The sequence below is a fragment of the Petaurus breviceps genome, unplaced genomic scaffold (assembly GCF_028583685.1).
Source record: "Petaurus breviceps papuanus isolate PSGF00001 unplaced genomic scaffold, PetGlider_PUasm1.0 551, whole genome shotgun sequence".
In the NCBI taxonomy this organism is placed as follows: Eukaryota; Metazoa; Chordata; class Mammalia; order Diprotodontia; family Petauridae; genus Petaurus; species Petaurus breviceps.
In genome coordinates this window covers 11329093-11352629 of record NW_027186372.1, presented here as the reverse complement: position 1 = coordinate 11352629, position 23537 = coordinate 11329093, and the positions used below count along the sequence as shown (strand labels likewise).

Here is a 23537-nt window from a genome sequence, read left to right as displayed (position 1 = left end):
CAAGTGACTTGGGGTCCTTTTGCTAAATTTCATATCCAGTCTTTTCTTGACAGGATCCTTGAACTAGATCTGATTGTTAGAGATGAAGATGGAAATATCTTGGATCCTGATAAAACCAGTGTCATCAGCCTGTTTCATGCACATGAGGAAGCCACGAATAAAATCACCGAGCGCATCAAAGAAGAAATGGTCTGTGTCCTCTAAGCAAACCCAGGTTTCAAAGGGAGGAACGACACATCTTCATTTCAGTGTCATAGGATACAAAAGGTGGAATGGTCCTGAGTGGCATCCAGTACCTCCCACCCTTCCCTTTAGTGAGGAAGAAACAGATCAAGAAAAGAAAGTAAATTTCCCAAGTTCATACATTAAGTTTGGGATAGATCCAAAATTAGAACCCAACTCTCCTAAGTCTAGAGAACAGAACAAATTTTTAGTTATGTACTATGCTAATATGATAGATAATGTCATACATTTTCTCAGCATTTTTTCTTTTCTTTTTATTTTATTTTTTTTGCTTTTTGGAGGGGAAAGGGCAGAACAATTAGGGTTAAGTGATTTGCCCAAGGTCACATGACTAGTAAGTGTTATGTGTCTGAGGCTGAATTTGAACTCAGGTCCTCTTGACTCCAGGTGCTCTATTCACTGCACCACCTAGCTGCCCCCATTTTTTTCTTTAAAAAGACTTTCACATAGGATCTGAGATTTAGAGATGAAAAGTACTTTCAAATTCTTGGAGTACAGCTCCCTCATTTTACAGTTGAGGAAATTGCTGCCTTGGGAGCTTAAAAGACATGACTCAGGTCGTATAGGTTTGTCCTATTTCATATTATTTTAGCAAACATTTAAGAAATATTGTGTAGGTACTATTAGCCCATTTTATAAAAGGGGAAAATGAAGGCCCTAGAGTTGAGATGACCTTCATAAGACTTCCCAGACTGTTAATGGGAACGCTGTGACTTCCATCACAGACGTCTGCCCATTTCACTGCATTTCTTGTCTTGTTGTGAAGTGGTAGAATGCTCACGTATTTTTATCCTTTTCTTTTCTCTCCTCTGTGTTGGGCAGTCAAAGGATCAGCCAGATTATGCAACTTATTCCCGGATCTCCTCCTCCCCCACGCACAGCCTCTATGTCTTTGTAAGGAACTTTGTGTGCCGAATTGGAGAGGATGCTGAACTTTTCATGTCGCTCTATGATCCCAACAAGCAAACGGTCATAAGGTGAGTGGGTCTGGAGAATATGCTCCCTCAATGAAACAGCTATGTGTTATAAGGTGAGGTGAGAAGGAAGTTTCAGTGGGAGGCTGTATGGAAATTTCACTCACATGGGAATCAGAAGGCCTGGGTTCAAATCCTGCTTCTGATACTTCTTACCTGTGTGTCGCTTGGCAAATTACTTAATTGTTATGTCCCTTAGTTTCTTCATCTATAAAACTGAGAAACTTGGACAAGCCTTTCAGGTCCTTTCCAGATGTAGCTCTGGTATCTTTTACGTCTAGTCCACATCCCTCGAAGTACAGTGCATATACATTCCATCTTGCCTCATCCCCAGGGATGGCAAAAATGACTGCTTACCATCTTGCCCGTGATAACTTCAGAAGCATTTTTTGCATTCAGTAAAGACTCACAACTTCCTGTCAGCCAAGCTCAAGGTATCCTGTGATAAAGAGCCCTAGAAATGATGAGGTGAGCATAGTCCTGCCTCCTGAGCATCGTTAGAATATCTCCTGGCTGCACTGACAGGGGTGATGGTTCTACAATCCCATATGCATGATTGATCACCCAAGCTGAGCACCATGCATTGGGGCAATGGATCAGTCTGATGGCAGCTTGGCTCCCTGATGTGCCACCTGGTATGATGTGTTTGACAGGGCGTACTTGAGTGATGCCCCCGTCTATGTCAAAGACATACTGCCCTCTTTGAAGAAAGATGAGCAAGTGGGAAGAGAAGGGTGAAAGTATGGGGAAAAGAGGAAGAGAAATACTTTATACATCGATATGAACTTGGTTGTCTAACCTTTTCTTAAAGGGATCTTCTCCTCCACACTTGTCTGATCATGCCTGATTTGGCAGCATGATATGTTCTAATTAAAAAAAATTTAAAAAAACAAAATGTGAGGGGACCAAAATCACTCTTCTGGATGATATAGGTCATTTAAAACTTCACTGGGATTGACCTGTCATCTTTGGGATGAAACATGGGCAGTTTCTGTAAGCCTCCCCGTGGCAGCTTCGTTTAAGAAATAGGAAGGTAAAATTTTCCAGAGGAAAGTAAAGAAGATGGTGGCAGGACTTGGCAGCCAGGTCCTCCTGTTTGGAAAGGGTCAATGATAAATTTATTTCTTCCTGTTGACTTTGAACAGAGAAACTGGGAACCGTTGGGCTGTAGACTCCAATAAAATGATGTTTTTTCTCCCAAATATGGGTACTAGTTCCCTTCATCTTCCTCTGTGCCCAATAAATGTTGATATAATCATAACTTAATTAGGAGCCATATCTCATGATGACACGGAAATGACCCTGGATACTCAAAGGTTATGCCATTATATTATAAATCATACTAGATTTTACCATATCGAAAAGACTTTGGGTATTATCCCAAATTAGTATGTTGTCTAAATATCAGCCCAGTTAAATATGGAGAAGCTTCTTATCAATAGTTGGTCGCTAGGTGATGAACCCATTGGGAGTGGCAACTCATGAAACAAAGAAAAATTAAAAAATGTCTTTTTGCATACCCCTTTTCCTTCCATGGTTAGTATAATAGAGTGGAAGAAAAAATGGCTTTGAGATGTTAAGCTAATAGGAATTCTAAAAATGACAGTTTTAGGCTACTTATGAATATTAACTTAGCTATTGGTATTCTAAATGTATCTATGTCTCATTTTCCCCATTTATAAAATGAACATGTTGATTGCAATATGCTCTAAGATCCCTCCAGATTCTAAAATTAATGACCAGATGATCTTTGTTCAATGACCAGCAAATCAGGAGATTGAAGAACTAAACCATATCAGAATTACTGTTTCATAATAAACTAAATTGGAAGATAGCAGGATTTTGTAGCTAAAAGGGAGAATGGCTCCAAGGTTCTCATTGGAATGGGAAATAAAAGAGTTGGAGATTTGCCTTTATCATGTGCTCAAAGACAATGCAGAGCATCACTTCATGAGTCTTTTGGTTATTTCATCTTACAATACTTAAGATCACCACAATCAAGGAAATAATACATGATGAAGATAACTAAAGATCATTGTAGCCTGAGGCAAAGACATTTTATACAAAAATTGACAAGTTCTTTCCCTTCAAGTCAGTATGTACTTTGACATTCAGTAATTTCAGTGTAAAGGTGATTTAAGGGTAGGATGATGAAAAGCATATTGTGAAATATTTCTCATATTTAAGAAATAGAAGAAACTGAAGTAGACTACTCAAAAGTTTTATGTAATTTCAATACTTTCCTTAAGAAGAGATTTGGAAGGCATTGGGTCAATGTGGTAAGCATATAAATAATATCAGAAAAAATGGAATTAATTGACTCGATAATAATAATAATAATATCTCATTTATGTGACACTTTAAAGTTTACAAAGTCATTTTCATCCACTATCTTATTTCATCCTCACAATGATCCTGTGAAGTAGTTACTATCTCCATTTAACAGATAAAGAAATTCTGGCTTGGATAAGTTCAGTGTCTTGCCTGGAAATCATACAACTAAGTCTATAAGTCAGGATTTGAACTGAGGTTTTCCCTATTCTAGATCTAGAGGGAAAAAAAAGAGTTGTATCAGAATCAACAAATTTGTAGAGGGAGACCATTTTGACTAGCAAGTTATTAATGTGGTAAAAATGGGAAATGGAAAAAGTGAAGATAATGATTTTGATTTTCACACCTTGCTGCAAAAAGTTTTACCAGTATAAAGCAGTTACTACAACAAGGAGGTCAGAAAAGCCCACAAACTTTCTCCGCTAAAAAACACTTGATCTTCTCCTCAAGCAGAGAGACATGCCAACAGAGAAGAACATTGAAAAAACAAACTAATTTGGAACATATTATGGATTAGTATGACCGAAGATCACAAACTGTATCACATAAAACAGAAAAAATCAGTAGAGAGGAAAACAAGATTACATAAAATTGTATTAAAATCAATTAAGTGCCTTCTTCCAAAAAAAATTCATACACGGAACTGGCAGGAGAACAACAAATAGAAGGAAAATAAAACAGATTTCTTAGCATTTCTATAACAATTTTTCCATTATTAATGAATTAGAACCATTACATTTGAGCCCTTTTATCCCCATCTGTGATGTGCTATAAAAATGAAGTAAAATGACATCTAAAAAGACAAAATCAAGAACAGGAGCTAGACCAGACTATGTGTACAACAAGGAAAATTGTACTGGAAGTGACAAAATTTTGAAAGCATCAAAGAACATATTACAAGATATTTCAGGTAGAGGAAGATGTCAAAAGAATGGGTAAAAATCACTGATGACAATACTCCCTCCAAAAGACAATTGAGAAGATATCAATAATTGTTTAAACATATGTCAACTTTCTTATCTTTATAAGACCTTTGTGAAAATGTTTCTGCACATGTATTGGAGATGACTTGATAAACATATGAAAAAGGAATAGGTAGGCTTTAGCAAATTATTTTTTTCAGCAATCTATATTTTTTAAGTTATAAAATTGACTAAAAGGTACAGAGAATGCAAAATCCTTTCTGTGTTCATTTGCTTATTATATTATTTTTCATGAGATTGACCTAACAATCCATACAGGTAAAACTAAATGATTGAAAAAATGTCAATTGTCTATGCCATTCAGTCAGAAGGAAAGAAATGAGCATTTATTAAACATCTATGTGCCCAGACACTGTGCTAAGCAATTTACAAATATTATCTCATTTGATCCTAATAACCTTGGGAAGTAGGTGCTATTGTCACCCCCATGTTACAGATGAGGAAACTGAGGCAGACAGCAGTTAAGTAACTTGTCCAGGGTAACACAGTGCTTAAGGCTGGATTTGAACTCAGGTTTTCTTGACTCTGGGCCTACCACTCTATCCACTGTATCACTAGCTATGCCTAAGATGACCATTTGGGACAGGTATCATTGATGGAGAATGAGTTGGTTCTAGATTTAAAGCAGAGAAAGAAAGTAGTCCAGACTGTAGTGGAGAAAGCATGCAGTTATTGAAAGAATCTCAAACTGCTTTCCAGCTAAAAGTCTACTTTAAAAAAAATTCTGAGGGGCGGCTGGGTGGCACAGTGAATAGAGCACTGGCCCTGGAGTCAGGAGGACATGAATTCAAATACAGCCTCAGACACTTAATACTTACTAGCTGTGTGACCTTGGGCAAGTCACTTAACCCCAACTGCCCTGCCTTTCCCCTCCAAAAAGAAATCAGATGTTTTTCCAGTGATGCTGTGTGACTGAGAGACATAGAATGCACCTGTCCCTTCAATAGAAGGTCACCAGACATCAGGGGGAGAGTTGAACTGGTCCTGACATATCTGCCCTGGGGATGGAATGTTCTGCAGAAACCTTGTCTTAGCTTCTACCCTGTAACTACAGCTGCTTTCTGATCACTCGATTAAGTTTTCCTGTCTGAATAGATGAGACCAACCTGGTCTTTTAAATTGCTTTTCTTATTTATGACCGTATTTTCTTCAGATGAAAATTGCCAGTGTTTACTATTTAGACCTGGCTGGTTCAGGCACCAGAAGGCTTGCTCCATTCAGTGAAAGATTTCTAGAAAAATTATGATCCCAGGTTCATAGGCAAGATGGAATCAAGTAGAACAGACATTTTGGATCAATTGGCCTGCTTGGTTTGCTGAAGGTTTCAGTCACTTTAGCAGCAGCCATGTTTTAACCATCCACATCACCAAAAACCTCCCCACAAAACTCGGGCATTTTATTTGGACTTGATTGGTTTTCTAGGTGTTGGCCAAGTTGAGGTCTGTGTAATTGTTGCTATCCCAAGTTCAATATCAATGAATCTGTTTTGGTAGATGCTGGTGTTTCCATTTCCTGGGAGGGTAAGGGAAAGACACCAGCAAGAGAGAAGTAGTCGGTAGAAGCTGACTTTTAACAAGTCCAATCAGCCAACATTTCTTAAATGCTTAGTGTTGTGGACACAAAGAAAGGAAAAAACAAAACACTACAATATAGTCCATGCTGTCAAGGAGCTTGCAGTCTAATAGGGGAGAATGATACAGTTATATACAGATAATATATAGAGAGGATAAATGGGAGCTAATCTCAGAGGGAAAGCACTTGCATTAATGGGGACAGGGATTGCCTTCTTGCATAGGATGGGCTTTACTTATGTGAAGAATACAAAAAAAAGAATAGTTCCTGTACTCAAGGAACTTATATTTTAATGGGAGAATAAAACATATAAAAGGTAACTGAAAAGCATGGGATGGGGTTGGGGAGGGAAGGTGAGGAGGTGCTTTTGCAGGGCCATGGTAAAGTCCACAGTGTCAGAAGAGCTAGAAGAGTGAAGGACTGAGTGTGACAGATCTGAGCAAAGCCTCGAAAAGGAGGCTTTATGAGAAACTCACCCGTTGGGAAGAGGGCACCATAAAAGCAGAAGGATCCACATAGTGGGTGACGAGGCAGCTAAAGAAAGAGTAACTCAGCATTTAAGTGGCTTACCTAGGGTTATATAGGCAGTCTATGGCTAAGGGTGATTTTTAACTCAGGGCCAGGTCCTTTGACTCCAAATCCAGTGTTTTATCCAATTTACCATCCTTCCTCTCACCAGCAAAAGGTGGTGGTTGCATGGCATTCATGTTCTTTATTTCTTTAAATTCAAGTCCTAGTACCATAGGATAATAGATACAGAACTAGCAACCATAGAGGCCATCACGTATAACCTCATCATTTACACACCAGGAAGCTAAGGAGGAGCTGAAGTTAAGCTGCCCAGAATCACATAGACAATGCTCTTTCCTGTGCCCAGCACCGTGCCATGAATAAGATAATGACTCTGCTTGCTGTTCGAGAGCCGGCAAGCCTTCCTGGAGGGACAAGAGAAATGTGTGTGAAGCAGAGAACAATGTAAGATGGCGCATGAGTAGGTGTTAAAATGAGTGGTGGCCAGAACCCAAGAAGTGTTCTCAGAAGGCAGGTTGAAACAGCATGATTGGGAAAATCAGAGCTACTTTTGTTTTCCAGTGAGAACTACTTGGTGCGATGGGGAAGTAAGGGCTTCCCAAAGGAAATTGAAATGCTGAACAACCTGAAGGTCGTCTTCACGGTAAGTGATTCCCTCTTGGCACCCCCAGGTGGCAGTGCCTGTGTTCCCCACCCATGGTGGAGATGAAATTAGAAATGTGATTGACGGGGCGGCCAGGTAGCACAGCGAGTAAGAGCACCGGCTCCAGTGTCGGGATGACCTGGGGATCGAATCTGGGCTCAGACACTTAGCACCCACCCAGAAACACCTGGCCATGTAACCTTGAGCAAGTTACTTAACCCCAATTGCTTAGGGGCAGCCAGGTGGCTCAGTGAGTAAGAGCACCGGCCCCAGTGTCGGGATGACCTGGGGATAGAATCTGGGCTCAGAAACTTAGTACCACACCCAGAAATAACTGGCCGTGTAACCTTGAGCAATTTACTTAACCCCAATTACTTAACAAAAAAAAATGTGATTGATGGGGCGGCTAGGTGGCACACTCAGTGAATAGAGCAGCAGCCCTGGAGTCAGGAGGACCTGAGTTCAAATGTGACCTCATACACTTAACACTTACTATCTGTGCCACCTTGGGCAAGCCACTTAGCCCCAATTGCCCTGACCTCCTCCCTCCAAAAAGAAAAAAGAAAAGAAAAGAAAAGACATGTGATTGTGAGCACAGAAGGAAGGGGTAAGTAAGACTGGTAGTCTATCTACTGTTAGTCTATCTGTCTGAATGCATCCTGAGGTCAAAGACTAGTTGTGACTCCTATGGGTAAATATCAATAAGGTGAAGGGAGGAAAGAGGAGGGAAGAAGAAAAAAGAAATTTATGTGATAACTTTATTATGTATTTAAAAGGAATAGCAAGTTGTACATATTAGATCTGCAGTTTGATGTGCAGTCATTTTTTATTATGTTATGTTATGGAAATACTTGTTTTATTCAATAAATTAAAAATAAAATAAATAAACTTTTTTTTAAAAAAGAAGACAATATCCCTCCTTACAGTCTAATGAGGGAAACAGTACACACACACACACACACACACACACACACACACACACACATGTAGGAGCATGTGCACAGCCATATACATTCTTTCATATTCCAATAAATAATTATATGGTCTCTCCCAAAAAGACTTGTAACCAATGAAAGATAAAAGAATAACTTAAAAAATTGCAGGGAGAGAACTAAAATACTTGAAGAATGGATTGTTTTAGTTAATTAAATTTAATAGCCAAGTCAGAATTGACCAAAGACTACTTTTTGTTGTGACCCTTATTGAAAAAAGGTTCTAATGTGCGCGAGTCTGGTTCTTCTGCCATGACAAATGAAGTCGATTGAGCATCCTCTGGCTTTTCATGACTGGTTGTTTTGTGTTACTTCTCAGTCATTCTGAAAATCAGCTTTCATTGTTTAGGGATAGGGAGATTGGACTGAATGTGAACTTAATAAATAAATTCCTGATAAGAGACTGTTTTCAAAATCTGTCTCTTAAAATAGAAGGCAGAAGAAGTCAAGTCAAGAAGCACTTGCTGGGGTGGCTAGGTGGTGCAGTGAATAGAGCACCGGCCCTGGAGTCAGGAGAACCTGAGTTCAGATCTTGACTCAGACACTTAACACTTACTAGCTGTGTGACCTTGGGCAAGTCACTTAACCCCAATTGCCCTGCCCTGCCCCCCCTGCCAAAAAAGCAAAAAAAAAACACCAAGCACTTGCTATGTGCCAGGTAATGTACTAAGTGCTGGGAATACAGAGACAAGGAAAAGCACTGTCCCTGCCTTCCAGGAGCTCATATTCTTTTTATTTTGGAGGGCAATTGGGGTTAAGTGATTTGCCCAAGGTCACTCAGGTAGTTTTTGTGTTAAGTGTCTGAGGCTGGATTTGAACTCAGGTCCTCCTGACTCCAGGGCCAGTGCTCTATTCACTGCACCACCTAGCTGCCCGAGGAGCTCATATTCTAATGGAAGAGACAATATGTAAAACTATGGACACACAAGATATGTGCAGGGTAGGCTGGAGATGGTCTCAGAGCATTGGAGATTCTCTCACTAGCAGTGGGGAAAGGGGTCTGGGAATTGGACTATGATATTAATACTACATTAAGTGTTGAGGGGACCAGTTGACAAACTTGTCCATTAGTCATCATGCTGTTGTTCAGCATTTTCCGAATCTCAAAATCTACGGAGATGAAAATCTTCATTACTCTAGGAAAACTAAGAAATTTCAGGACCTAAAAGCTATTTAAATGAGATTATTGCCTCTGATGATAGACTGCAGAAGGTAAGACTAATCTTTTCTTTCCAAAAAGAAGAAATGGGAGCAAACCGTTAAGGGACAATAAAAGGTAAGCAACTCGAAGACAGGAATTATTTTCTGTTTTGTCTTTGTATCCCCAGCACTAAGACAGCGGACACTTAATATTTCCCCGTTGAACTGAATTGAGTGGAATTGCCTGTGACTTCCTACCTATACGTTTACCTTTTCCATATATCATCCTGGGGATGTGACTGGCCATGCTATAAACTTGGTGGTGCCTTTTGTAGGAACCATTGGGTTGGAAAATCTGCTTACCTCATTACGAACTGACTGACAGCAGTGTTCCAAATATGAACAAGAGAATCAAAGGGAAGAGTGGACAGGAGGGTGGGAGTGTGTGTGTCTACTAAGGAGAAAGGTTTGAGCCAGGAATGACTGCCATGCTAGATTAGCCAGCTTTGCTTTACAATAATTCTCTAGCTACGTCCTATTAAGGGTAATGTTTTCTGTTATGTTGCAATTAGGCTGGAATGGTGGTGATTGATTTTGTTTGTGTGTTCCTGAAAAATGGGCCGTAGGAAACAACATAGTGTCATAGCTCCTAATTGCTTAGACAAAGTTTTCTGGGCGTGTATGAATGGGCCCAGATTCTGTTTATCTATTATTAGTTGGAATGGGCAGGATATTTATTTTCTTGATAAATATTAAAGTCCTGTGGGCTCTCCTGATAAAACCAGGAGACAGATGTTTGGTGTGTGAGAGAAGGACATGGGAATCAATCAGATGTTCATTTTGCGGAGAATCATCTTGTGATTCGTCTTCTGTATGTAAACAAGAAGGAGAGGACATCAGTAAATCAATGCCAATTCCCATTGATGCAAAAATAATCCAACTCCCTGAGGATCTTACATGTTTCACTGTGTCTTTTCCCTAGACTAAGTGAACTTAAGGACCTTGTTTGGCACTTGGCTAGATTGAGAGAGCTTGGAAAGTTATTGGAACCTTCAGTTTGGGGAGGACTACAATCCTAAGGATGGGTGTTTTTTTTTAGTCTTGAGTGTGAACACCTCTTGCTAGTGATAAGGAGTTACCTAGGATTTTAGGATGATAGATTCAGAGTTGGAAGGGACCTTAGAGGCCACATTTTATAGATGAGGAAACAGGCACATAGAGGTAAACAGTGTCACCTAGCTTGTGACTCTCTGAGACAGAAAAAAACAGGGTTTTCCTGATCCCAGGATCTTGCACACTGTTGCTCAGTTATGTTGACCTGGTAGTTATGTTGAGATTTTGCCAATATAGAGTTGGCCCTTTCTAGATGTCTTCTTTTGGACTGAGTTGCGGATCCTTTCTCCTTCCAGTCCCCAAATCCTGATCTTTTCAATGGACAGATACTAATCTCAAAAGCCACTCTTCCTGTGTTCTACTTTTTCTCTAAGTACTTTCCCCTGAGGGACATGGAGTAATGTCCTCCCTACCTGTGAAGATGGAGGGATCTTCATGGCTCATTGAAATTCTCAGATATATCGAAAGCACTTACTAAGAGAGGGAGTTTCCTCATCGGGGACCTCTCTTTATTAATGAAATTACAGGTTCCATTCCTGTCACTGTCTTATCCCTACTAAAATTATGTAGTCTGGGAGATGCAGAGGTACAGGATGTCCCAAAAGTCTTAGTGCAGTTTTAAATATTTAAGTTTAAATACTCCAAACTTACAAAACACATTATTAGAAAGTATAATTATTTTAATTTCTTTCACACTTATTTAATTTTATGAATTTTGAAGAATAATTTGTAAATATTAATTTTAACAAGATGAGGCATCCCCATCATTATGCCTATAAGAATTTCTGAATGATGTTTTCTCAGGTCAGTGGACTGATAGAAGAGGGACTCTTGCTTGGCTGCCTTGATCACATGATCTATGTTGTGTCCAAACTGTCACATCTGTCAAAACCTTGTCCTTTGGATGCTCTTTAGAATATGATCATAAATGAAATTCTTTTCATCACTTAGCAACTGCGATTGATGAAAGTTTTTTAAAAGTTTCAAAATTGAGTATAGCACAAACCAGTTACGCTGAATTTTAACTAGAAACATATCAATGTTTTAAACATTCAAATAATTAAACTTTAAACATTTTAGTAAATTTACTTTTTTTGTAGGTGTATATACTTCTGAAGTTATTACAACTTAAAACTACACAAAGATCTTTGGAACTCTATGTATAGATGGGCATGGTCTTCAATGTGATGTATAATTTTATGATTCTATAACTAGATGATAAATTGTCTGACCATAAACTGTTCCTTTTTTGAGTAGAAGGGAGAAGGTTTCATGGAGGTGATAATATGTGAACTGGACCTTGAAGGATGGATAGGAGTGGAAAAAGAAAAACATTCTAGGTTGGCAAAATGCCATTGGCAAAGGCATGGGACTGGGAATGAGTATGGCATTTGTGTGGACCATTGAAGAGATAGTTGTGAAGAGATAAGGCATATATTGGGGAGTAATAATAAATAAAATGGGATTAATAAAATTGGGCCAGAGGACCTTGAATGTCAAGCAATGGAATTTTGATTTCATGTAGTATTAAACAAGGAACCATTGATGGTCTTTTGGATAGGGAAATAAAACAGTGAAATAAGAATGTTGAGAAAATGAATTTGGCAGTGATAGGCTGGATGGTTTGGAAGGAAAGAGACTCTAACCAGGGAGGCCACATAGAATGTTACTGCAGTAAGCTAGGACTGAGACAAAGAGGATAGTAGTGGGAATTGGGAAAAAGAGGCCCATACCAGTGACAATTCAAGGGAAATCTCCAAAGAATAGCTTCTGGGATTGTAACTCTCTCAGTTCTTACTGGCTTGCCAGAAGACCTGCCAGAGTTAGTTGACATATTTAGCTTAAAAACTCTGGGGATTTATTTAAACTGGAGGGCGATTTGCTTTAAACTACACTTTACCATGGTTTTCCATTTCCCTCTGTTATTGTACATAGAGCAAATGAATCTGGGCTTCTATGTTCCTCATTCTCCTTATTCAGTCTGAAACACATGACAACCACCCAGGGGGCTGATTGGGAGAGAGATGTTTGTGGGTCAGTTTAATGACATTTAGGATGGACTTGTAGTGTTGGGGTTTGCTTAGTCAATGGACAAAGGTGACCCACCTTTGTCCCTGTTTGGCTAATAAGGTTTAAGAGATATAAGCAGCAGATGTTTACCTCAGCCTGCAAGCAACTGGTTACAAAAATATAAGCCCCAGGATAGTGAAACCTGCCCATTCCATAGGTCCCACTGTGTGTTCCTAGAATATCCATGACATATACTTGCTGTTATAAATGGATTGGAAGTAGTTGCTATTTTCATCCCTTTTCTCTGAAATGATCTGGTAATTGATTCTCTTCTGTACCTGGCACAGGTACACTTGCACATGAATTGTCACATGTAAAGATGCTTTTTCTAAAATGAGGGCGAAAATAGTCATTCTCAGATTTGTTTCCTGATTCTGACATTCATTTCAATTCGATTCAGTTCAAGTCAAGCCAATTCATGTCAGCTCTACTTTTCAGTTCAATTAAATCTAACTAGAATTTTTAATAATTTAATTTATTTAATATTTAATTTATGGGATAAGACAAACATTTCTGTAACATAGCATAATAAAAAAGTTGATTGCACGTGAAACTGCAGATCTCTTACGCACAACTTGCTATTTCTTGAACAATTTTACCCCCATTTGCCATCTTTCATTAAGCAGCAATCGGTGTACTAGGGGAGAAGCAGCCCAGTTGGGTAGTAGATAGAATCTAATGAAACAAATGAAAAGCATCTATTAAATCCTTATTATACATCTAGCACCATGCAAGGAACCAGGAATACAAATGAAAAATCAAGCCTCTTCCTACCGTCAAGGAGCTTGGATTTTAAGGGGTTAGGGCAGATAGTCAAAACAGGGAGTACATGGAGGAGAGGCAGCTGTGGTGAGGACGGCCATAAAGGCGGTGAATGGAGCAATAGGGCAGTCCACTGAGAGCCTTTTTCCTGTGTCAGCAATGGTGTTGCTTGGTTATAGACAAGGATAGAGCATCAGCATCAAAGTCAGGGAGACATGAGTTCAAATTTTGCCTCAGATACAGTGACTGTGATAGTGGGGACAAATCAATTAACCTCTCAGTGCCCCCAGAACATTCTCTGAGATTCTAAATCTCTGAATTGTTCTAAATCTGCATTGGCAGAGGAAGTTTCCTCATAGAGAGTACCCTATATCTATATCTCGATACATACTCTATCTTGAGGCTACAGGTTCCCCACCCCCGGACTTGCCTGTAGTCATGAAGCTAGTGTCAGATGTGGTTTGAATCCTGGTCTTCACGACTCCTTGTCCAATACTCTATCTGCCATGCTAGTAGTCTGTAAAATTGAATCTGAGGCTTCCTGGTGGGCTCATGGCCTAATACCAAGAAGTGTTTTTTTTTTCTTTTTGGCATATAGGAAAAAGGAAGAAGGATCACATCTATGCGGTTTGCCTTCTTTATTCCCCATTCTGCTCCTTTCCTCTGCTGTGCAAGCTCCTAATTTCTATCTCTTATAAGCAGATCTTAGTCCCTTATAGAAGTTACAACCTGAGTTATACCTAGGCATCCCCACTAGCAGCTTCATAGGTACCACAAAAAACAAATCCCCTCCCCCTCAATATACTTACCACTTGACCCTCAGATCACCTTGTGTGCCCATTGGTTGGGTTCTGCATTCAGAAAAGGGTGACTTCTGCATGGCAGGAGCCCAGGATATCCATTTTTAATTTTGTGTGGGAGACTCGAGTTTGCACAGGATAAGAAGGCATGGGTGTGTTGTGATTTCCAGGGCAGACACCATCATCACATTATCTTTCCCTCTAAACCCACCCCTTTTCTAGACTTCTCTACTGATCTCCATGGTCCCACCTCTCTTCTAGGCACTGCGGTCCACAATCTCACGGTCATCTTTGATTCCCCTCACTGGTGTCCCACATATCTGATCAGTTGTCAGATCTTGCCACTTTCCTCCACATCTCTCACTTCTGTCTCCTCTCCACTCATGTGGCTACTATCTTAGTTCCAACCCTGATCACCTCTTTTCTGTACTATTGAAATAACCCTAACTGGTCTTTCTGTTTTAAGTCTCTCCCCTTTCTAATCTATGCTCCACATTGTTGCTAAAGTAAGTTTTCTTTTTTTGGAGGGGAAGAGGCAAGGCAGTTGGGGTTAAGTGACTTGCCCAAGGTCACACAGCTAGTGAGTGTTAAGTGCCTGAGGTCTGATTTGAACTCAGGTCCTCCTGACTTCAGGGCCGATGCTCTATTCACTGCACCATCTATCTGCCCCAAAATGAGTTTTCTAAAGCTCAGATCTGACAATGCCCATTGCCTACTCAATAAACTCAAACAGGTCCCTGTTGACTGCAGGAACAAATGTTATTTCATCTTTATTGTATCCTTTTAAAAAAATTTTATTTTTTTCATATTAGTTTGAAAAAGAATAATGATTAGCACACAGTAGTGCTTTTATAAAATTTGTGAATAATATTTGCACGTTAGGGGTATAAACTTAATTCTTTTTAAATTGATGGGTGTATGACCAAAAAAAGTTTGGAGGCTCCTGCACTGTGGAACATCCATTTTAGTGCCAGGTATGTGCAAGAGAGATGGAAAAGATAATTGTGAGCTGACCACTACCATATGGATCTTATAGTCTATTGTAGATGTCATAACTGAATTGTCTTAGAATTATATGTTTCTCAAAAGTGGAGCAGAGATATGAGAACTGTGGAAATTTTAGACTTGTGAGGAAGTTGTTCAGCCTAGAAAAGGGGTCCCCAGAGATTTTCGTTATTTTCTTTCTTACTGTCCTTCCTGTTATTCCCACAGGGGTGCTGAGTGGTAGTGAAACCGGTAGGTGACTCACAAAGAATCCAGTTTGTGATCTCTCAGCCCCTAGAGTATGTCTTTCAGGGATCTCTATATCCCAAGTCCAACATGGTCTCTTCTATTATCTGTCTGAGTCAGAAGAATTGATATTGAGTACCTGGGCTCTGTCACTCAGTCCTCTTTCTAAGCCTCAGCTTTTTAATCTATAGAATGGGGATGAAACCCTGTACCCTCTGCTTTGTGTAGCACAAATGGGGTAATGTCCATAAAGAGCTATGCCTGGACAGGAAATCATCATCACTTTCTTCCTTTTATTTCTTTGGGGATTTCCTATTAAATACATGATGTGTAACCTGTTAGCTTTTTTTTTTTCAATAATGAGACATAAAAATGATTGTATTGTAACTGTTCATTTCCTGCCTTACAGGATCTTGGGAACAAAGACCTCAGCAGGGATAAAATTTATTTGATTTGTCAAACTGTCAGAGTTGGGAGGATGGATCTCAAGGATACTCATTTAAAGAAATGTACTCAGGGATTAAGGCGGCCATTTGGCGTGGCAGGTAACTGTGTGCATATATCTAGAAGCTTTAATCTACTTGCTTCTGTTAGCAAACTGTTGTTTTTCTCTTGGTTTTCATTTTATGTCGCTGCATTTAATATATTCTTTTCTCTGTTTCAGCTAGGAATGCTTTAATACCTAGATTTCTAATGACTAAATCAAAGTAACTGATTACCTAGTCCCATTTTGTGATGAATAATTGGAAGCAGATGTCTAGAAATTGAGGGATGAGGGTAAACTGAAGTCTGAATAGTTATGTGCTCCTCTCTGGGGCCTAAGGGGAGGAGAGATGATTCTAGCAGTATGTAATTGTGAAGAACAAATCATTAAAAATAATGTCCAAGATAAGAGATCAAAGAATGAATCTCTTCACAGCTAAAGTCCTGAAGAAAATGGGTGTTAAGAATATTAGCCTGGCTTGTTAGAATATCTGGGAAAAGAGATACTTCCAAATAACAGGGTGGAATTTACATAATTTTCCAGGCTTTGAGTCAACAGTGGTAAAACTCTCTGATTCTTTAGTGATCTGACCTTGATTAGAAGGCTGGGTTATACAAAGAGCGTTGACCTGAGGGTCAGGGGACCTGAACTTGGCTCTGCCATCAGCTCCCTGCATGATCTTGTAAAGTTCAGAAATCCCTCAAACAATTGTTTCTCATCTGAAAAAAAATGAGGGAGTTGGGTGACTGGGTCATCCACAAGACGCCTTGCCACTCTAACTCTGTTTTACGTTCCCTTCATTAGCTTCCTTCTGGGTAATCAGCCACTGAGGTCATGCTGTTCTACTTTCAGTAATGAGTTTCTTGTCCTCCTGAAGTCGACAGCAATATGTTCAAAGCTTTTTCTTACTGCCCCCTGCCCACTTTGACTCTTGGCTATACTCTCTAGGCAAGTGCCTCGGTTTGTTTCTACCTTCAGAATCACAAGCGATTTGCATAATAAAGCATCAGCCAATTCCTGAACATGGAGTATAGAAAAGCTGTCTGGTTGGGACAGAGCTTTGCCTTAGTGACCTGGGTCTTCTTTATTACCGATGCCTCCTGTCTCTCCTCTTGTCTGATTTCCTCTGCTTTTGCAGAATTCCTGGTTCTCAGAAAACCACCAAGAACAAAGTGTTCTTTAGACTCTAACATTCAAAATGGGATACTAAGTGTCTTGGGGCACATGCTTGGAAATTACTTTTATGGTTATCTGTCTGTCTAGCTGGATTTTGACCTACTAATTGTTCTGATGCTTTCTCTTTGTATATGCTCTGACTGACTTACCTCCCCAATTATGATTCCCAACTTTGTCCCGACTCTGATAAGTTTTCTCATCCTTTGGGGCTTGCTTCATTTTCACTGGTCCTGACTGCCCATCCCTATGGTTTTTCTCTTTCTGCCTCCATCTTGGCATAATCTTAAACAATGATTTTTTTCTTGCCTTTCTAGTTATGGATATAACAGACATCATCAAGGGGAAAGCAGAAAGTGATGAAGAGAAGCAGCATTTCATCCCCTTTCACCCGTAAGAGATCCCAAGTTTATTATTATTATTTTTTCTCTTAACATAAATCATATTACCACCCAACTCATTTTTATCTCATGTACACTTGGCAGCACATTTCTAAGTTTGGCACAGCCCATCTTGTGCCAAGGGTAAAAAGATGATGGGGTACCATGGCATAGCGGAACATGCACTGGTCTTGGAGTTACAAGGTCTATGTTCTAGTCTCAGTTTTGCCACAGACTGCCATTTAGTTTCTGGGTCTCAGTTTCCTCTGATGTCAAAGAGAAGAGTTAAACTAGACTAGAGAATCTCTAAGGGTCCTTCAGACTTAAATTCTTTGATTCTTAGAATGATTGTTTAATAATGATACCAGGACCAAATATTGGAAATAGAGTATGATTCTGGTGTTGTGCGGGCATGAATTTGAAAAGGAGAGCAAATTGTCTCTTTTTGCTTGAGGAGTTCACAGTGGAAGCGCCCTAGGACCGATGCAGCATGCAAAACCTTCATTTTACAGTTGAGGAAACCAAAGCCCAGAAAAGAAGTGACTTGTCCAAGGCCACAGAGATACTATCAGAAGTAGGATTTGAACCCAAGTCCTCAGACCCTAGCGTTAGTGCTCTTTTCATTGTACCATGTTGCTTCCACTAGGGAATAATCTTGGAGAAAGGTGTTCAGACTGTGGTAGTCAGTCTGGTGACTCTTGTTAGGGTAGAGGCTTATCTGAGTGACCCTAGAATAAATCCTCTTACTGCCCCTGTAATGTTGGGCAGTAGTTAACTACTCTGGGACTCAGTTTCCTCATATGTAAAATAAGAGGATATTGAACTACATACCCTCTAAGGCCCCTTCTTCTCAATCTATGGTCTATGATCCATTCTTCCTGTTAGCACTTAAGATGGAGTAAGAGAAATGTTTGGAAACTGCAAACCTTAAAAATCTAAGAGCTCCTGCTCATCAATCTTTCCTCAGAAAATGACTTTAAGTTATGACATCTGTAATCACGCCTCTTGTACAAGAGAGAGAAACAAACTATTTTTCTAATGGAGCCCAACATTGTGTCCCTGAGCTGGGTCTGAATGGCTAAATTTACCTTGCCATTATGGACCATATGCTTTTTTTCCTAAGGAGTATCTGATGAAGGGAATGAGGCATCACAGAGTTCCTCAGCTCCACTAGCCTGCATCCCTATGAACATGAATGTATCCAGCAGGTACTGTTTTCTCTTTCTTCCTCCAGGGTAACAGCTGAAAATGATTTCCTACACAGTCTCTTGGGTAAAGTTACAGCCTCTAAGGGAGACAGTGGAGGTCAAGGTAAGTAAATGGTATTTAATTGCTTAGAGATTGCCAGTACCCTCAGTTGAAATTAGGATCCCTGTTTTTTTGCCCTCTCTACAGATTGCAGAGAGAAGGGGAGATCTCACCTGCTCTCTCTAAGGGCACCAGAGAAATTCTGCTTTCCAAATCCAGGGAATTTTTCTTTTGTCAGTCCTTGTCCTTGACCTCTCTGTGTCCTTTGAAACTGTTGACCACACCCTCCTTCTGGATTTTTTTTTCCTTCCTCAGCATCATAGAAACCACACTTCTGGTTCTCTTTCTCCTTCTCTAACTTTCACTTTGTCTTCTTTGTTGATTTATATTCTTCCTGATTTCTTAAAGAGGGTGTTCCCCAAGATTTTGCCCAGCACCTTTTCTTTTAAATCTTCCTGTCAATCTTTCTCCCATGACCTCAGGTACCCCTTCTACATCTCACATCCTGACATCTAAGCTCCAGAGCTATATCTTCATTTGCTTATGTGAACGCTCTGCCAGGATGTCTGATAAGCACCTCAAATTTAATATTTCTAAAACCAAGATTATCTTTTCTCTTCGGCTAGTTTCTCTTCCTAACAATGTTTCTGTTATAGACACCACTATATTCCCAGGCTCCTGTATTGGAAACTTGGATATTATCCTTAACTCTACTCTCTCCCTTGCCTCTCATAACTTATTAGTTACCAAATCCTGCCAACTCTGCCTCTGCAACATTTCTCACATCTCTCTCTTCTATTCCTGCACCCTGAGGATAGGCTCTAAATTACTGTATCACTTGCTTGGACTATTATAACCACCTCCCAACATGTCTCTCAATCTCCCCTTTCTTCCCTCTTCATGTCATCCTTCCTTGCTACAAACATAATTTTTCTCCTCAAAAGATGTATCTGACCTTGTCACTCCTCTTTTTAAAACAATTTTTTTTTGCCTCAGGAATGAAATTTAAACTTCTCTGCCCCAACATTTAAGATCTGCCATCTTTCCACTGGTCTCAGCCTTTTCCCAACATTCTATATTATTCTACTCTAGGTTTTATACTCCGTGTCCATACAGATTGAGATACTGTCTGTGTCCCAGTCACACCATATATTTTCCTATCTCTGTGCCTTTGCCAAAATGCTATTCCATGTGCGGGATTGTCCTCCCTTTTCCCATTCATCTGTTGAATGTCTATGTAGGTCACATGATACCTATTCTATAAAACGTTCCAAATTAGTAGCAATCTTTTACCCTTTTGCTCCTCACTTAGTGATTTGTTTTCTTCTCTTGTTTGCTTATCACAGGTATTATTTTGTATTCTTTGTTTGGTTTCTGGGTATGTGCTATGTCCCCTACTAAAATTTATTTTTCATAAACATAGAAATCATGTCTTATCTAAACTTTCTCAGTGTTTAGGACAATGCTCTTATTAAGTATGCAGTAGGTACTCAATAAGTATCTCTTCAAAGGAATGGAATTGACATTAGGTAGATGGTGAGGAATTTTTTCTGTTGGTAATGTGGTCAGTGTTTGTTCCCAATGACCAATTCCAGCTGAAGGTTCAGTTCAGAAGATAAAATAATTTACCCTAAATACAAAAGATCTTCACAAAGGATATATTCCTTTAGGTCTCTGGGTGACAATGAAAATGCTGGTTGGAGACATCATTCAGATCCGGAAGGACTATCCCCACCTGGTAGACAGGACAACAGTTGTGGCCAGGAAGCTTGGTTTTCCCGAAATCATCATGCCTGGTAGGAGCTGACCTGGTCTGTGACTTTCCCAGTCTGGCACAGTTTCACTTCTTTCTCCTATTAGAGCTGGAGAAATAGAAGATTCGAGCTGTTTGCCGAATGGGGAGTCTCAGATTCTTTGCTCTCTTTTCTTTAGAAGTTGCTTTTGCTTTCAAAATTGTTGTTATTGTTAGTTTAAATTTAATGTATCAGGGGACATTTTCCCTATAGATTGAAATTCTGTGAGATCAATAAATTATACAGGAACAAATGAAGGTAGAATTCCCTTCTGAAGAGATGCTTTGGCACACCTTATTAATCCTTAGTTATTTGTGCTGATGAATGGAGCATGGTGGGTCATCCAAAATAATGACCATTGATTCTAAAATGTCTTTCCACCTACATTGCAACATGAATGTGGTCATCCTTTTGTTGATTCAACTCAGTATGAAATACAGCTCTGTAGATACAACTCTTAAGCTGCTATCTAGCACCCATAGCTTAAGATCCTTTCCTGACCATCATTCTAACCTGAGAGTGAGGAGTGTGGTGGTAAAGATTAATGCAAGCTTCCAGCCTAAGGCGAGCTGCCTTTTCTCCTATCTTCTCTAGAGCAGGGGAGGTACTTAACTGTTAATGCTTCAGATAATTAAGTAGCAGAACTAATGAAATGTCAAGGAAGCACTTAGAGTCAGGTCTGTGAATAAATGCAAGAGCAAGATTTGTATCAGATAGTTGGGAGTCTATTTGGTCAGATCATTGAGAATTGACTATTTGTGGGAAATAGGCTAGGATTCATAACTGGAGCCCACCTACATACTAAAACCTTGTGAAATAAGTCACCATACTACATAGGCTTATAAGATTAGAGAGCTAGAGGGAGAAGAATCCTCAGAGTCAATCTAGCCTAGTCATTCTTCAGATTAGGAAATGAGACCCAAGGAAATTTAGTGACTTTAGAATCCTGGGTCTCAGTTTGGTTATACTGCAAATCAATTTATTTCCCTGCTCTCCACATATAAATAAAAGGTATCTCCCTATAAACAGACTGTGATGTGGTTGTTATCCTTGTTCCCAAATTTCTGTTATAATTGGATTGTCCTGTACCTGATACATTTTTGTTTACTATGAAAAAAATTTATTTTCCTCTCACACTCCCTAAGAATCCTTCTCTGGTTCCTGAGTCAGCATCTGCTTACCCTGGCATTCTGGATAAATGATAATTCACTTTGATCTTCTATTTCCCTATCCAGCACTGTGGGTTGCCCCATGGGATGCCCAGTTCTCATTGCCTAGCAAGTCAGAGGACTGAGGAAAGTTATTCTATTCTGCTCCCACTCAGTGAAAAGCCCAATGATTTATATTTGACGGGAGCTCCTACGCTATTAGATTTCTGTCTTCTCTTTGCTTCCCCAGAAGGTGGCACTGTAGGATGGAAATTCAGTTGTTTAACTTAGGAAGAAAAAGGGAAAAGGAAAACATGAATAATTTGTCTATCTACCTCTTCCAGAAGGAGTCTCCATTATGGCTTCTTCTTCCACGAACCTTCCTTGCCACCTATGCCAGCCCCAATCCCATCTTCTCTTTAGGATAAGTGTGTGTGTGCCTCTGGCTCTTCTGACGGTGGTTGCTTACACTAAAATGAGGAAGCAAGGTAGATGGGAGTTCCCATCTTGTCTTTTAGCTCTTTGACTCCGGTGTCTAACTCTTGTCTTTCTGCCTTAGGGGATGTCAGGAATGACATCTACATCACCCTGTTACAAGGAGACTTTGACAAATACAACAAGACGACGCAGAGGAATGTGGAAGTGATCATGTGTGTCTGTGCAGAGGATGGCAAAGTGCTGCCTGTGAGGGATTACTCTGCTCCCTTCAGCGTCGTAGGCAACTTCTGGGGGTCTCTGTATAGCGGAAAGCCTTTCCTCAACGTTCTGTCCTCTCTCACATTAGCTTTCTTTATGTTGCCACATGATCTGTACTTTTCATTACTCCAGGCCTGGCTCTACTTCCCTGAGAAGTTACATAGTAACATGATAGAATAGGGACTAGAGGCTGGGACTTGAAGCTGTCCATCATACCTCAGACTCTTGCTAGCTATGTGATCCTGGGCAAGTCATTTAACTTTTTTGGGCCTTGGGTTCCTCATCTATAAAATGGGGATAATAAAAGCACCTGTTTCATAGGGTTATTATGAGGACCAAATGAAATCATGTATATAAAACATTTTGTGAAACTTAAAGCTCTACATAAACAGTTCCCAAAGTTTTTGGTCTCAAAAAGCCTTTATATTAATTTTTGGGACCCCAAAGATCTTTTATGTGGTGATATTGATCAATATTTACTGTTAGAAATTAAAATGGATATATAAAATATTTATTCATTCATTTTAAAATAATACCCATTAGCTATTAAAATGAATAAACTATTTTAGTAAAAATACCTATTTTCCAAAACAAAACAGTTAGTAAGAAAAATGCCATTGTTTTACATATTTTTGAAAATTTCTTTATTTTCTGACATACTAGAATGCAGCTGAATTCTCACGTCTTCATTCAATCTTTTGCAGTAAGTTGTTTTGAAAATATGTGAAGAAAATCAAGCCTCACACAGACATATAGTTAGAAAAAAAGGGGAGTATTTTAATAGACAAATAATGTCTTAATCTCTTTATGAAAATAGTTTTGACCTTGAAGACCTCTGAGGGTCTTTGGGGATCTTCAGAGTTTTGTAAATTACAGCTTGAGATCCGCTGCTCTGTATAAATGTGAGCTCTTTTAAGTATACATGGATAGATACCCGATATCTGTGATTTCATTGTTAGAGGGGAACTTCTGGTGAGAAAATGCCCTGGACCAATGTAGATCAACAAATTTTGGGCAACTTTTAGTCTTATAGGGTTGCCTGGGGGCATGAGAAGTAAAGTGACTTACCAAGGATCACATAACCAGTAGTGTGTGTGATATAGTACTTGAATCTAAGACTCCTTGAGTCTGAGACTGGCCCTTTCTCCCCCTACATCATGCTGCCCCTAGACACATATGTATATCTTCCTTCCTTCCTTCCTTCCTTCCTTCCTTCCTTCCTTCCTTCCTT

General features: G+C 39.6%; 1 protein-coding gene across 1 annotated transcript in view; it reads left to right on the top strand.

Moving 5' to 3' along the window:
- DOCK2 (dedicator of cytokinesis 2) overlaps positions 1–23537 on the top strand; it is a 500381-nt gene that overhangs the window by 43702 nt on the left and 433142 nt on the right. Inside the window, exons 7-14 of the mRNA XM_069102392.1 lie at positions 54–189; positions 1066–1220; positions 7196–7277; positions 15794–15929; positions 17359–17434; positions 18656–18732; positions 20340–20465; positions 22170–22294. Of these exons, the coding sequence (XP_068958493.1) occupies positions 54–189; positions 1066–1220; positions 7196–7277; positions 15794–15929; positions 17359–17434; positions 18656–18732; positions 20340–20465; positions 22170–22294 (913 nt within the window). The remainder of the gene's footprint in view (positions 1–53; positions 190–1065; positions 1221–7195; positions 7278–15793; positions 15930–17358; positions 17435–18655; positions 18733–20339; positions 20466–22169; positions 22295–23537) is intronic.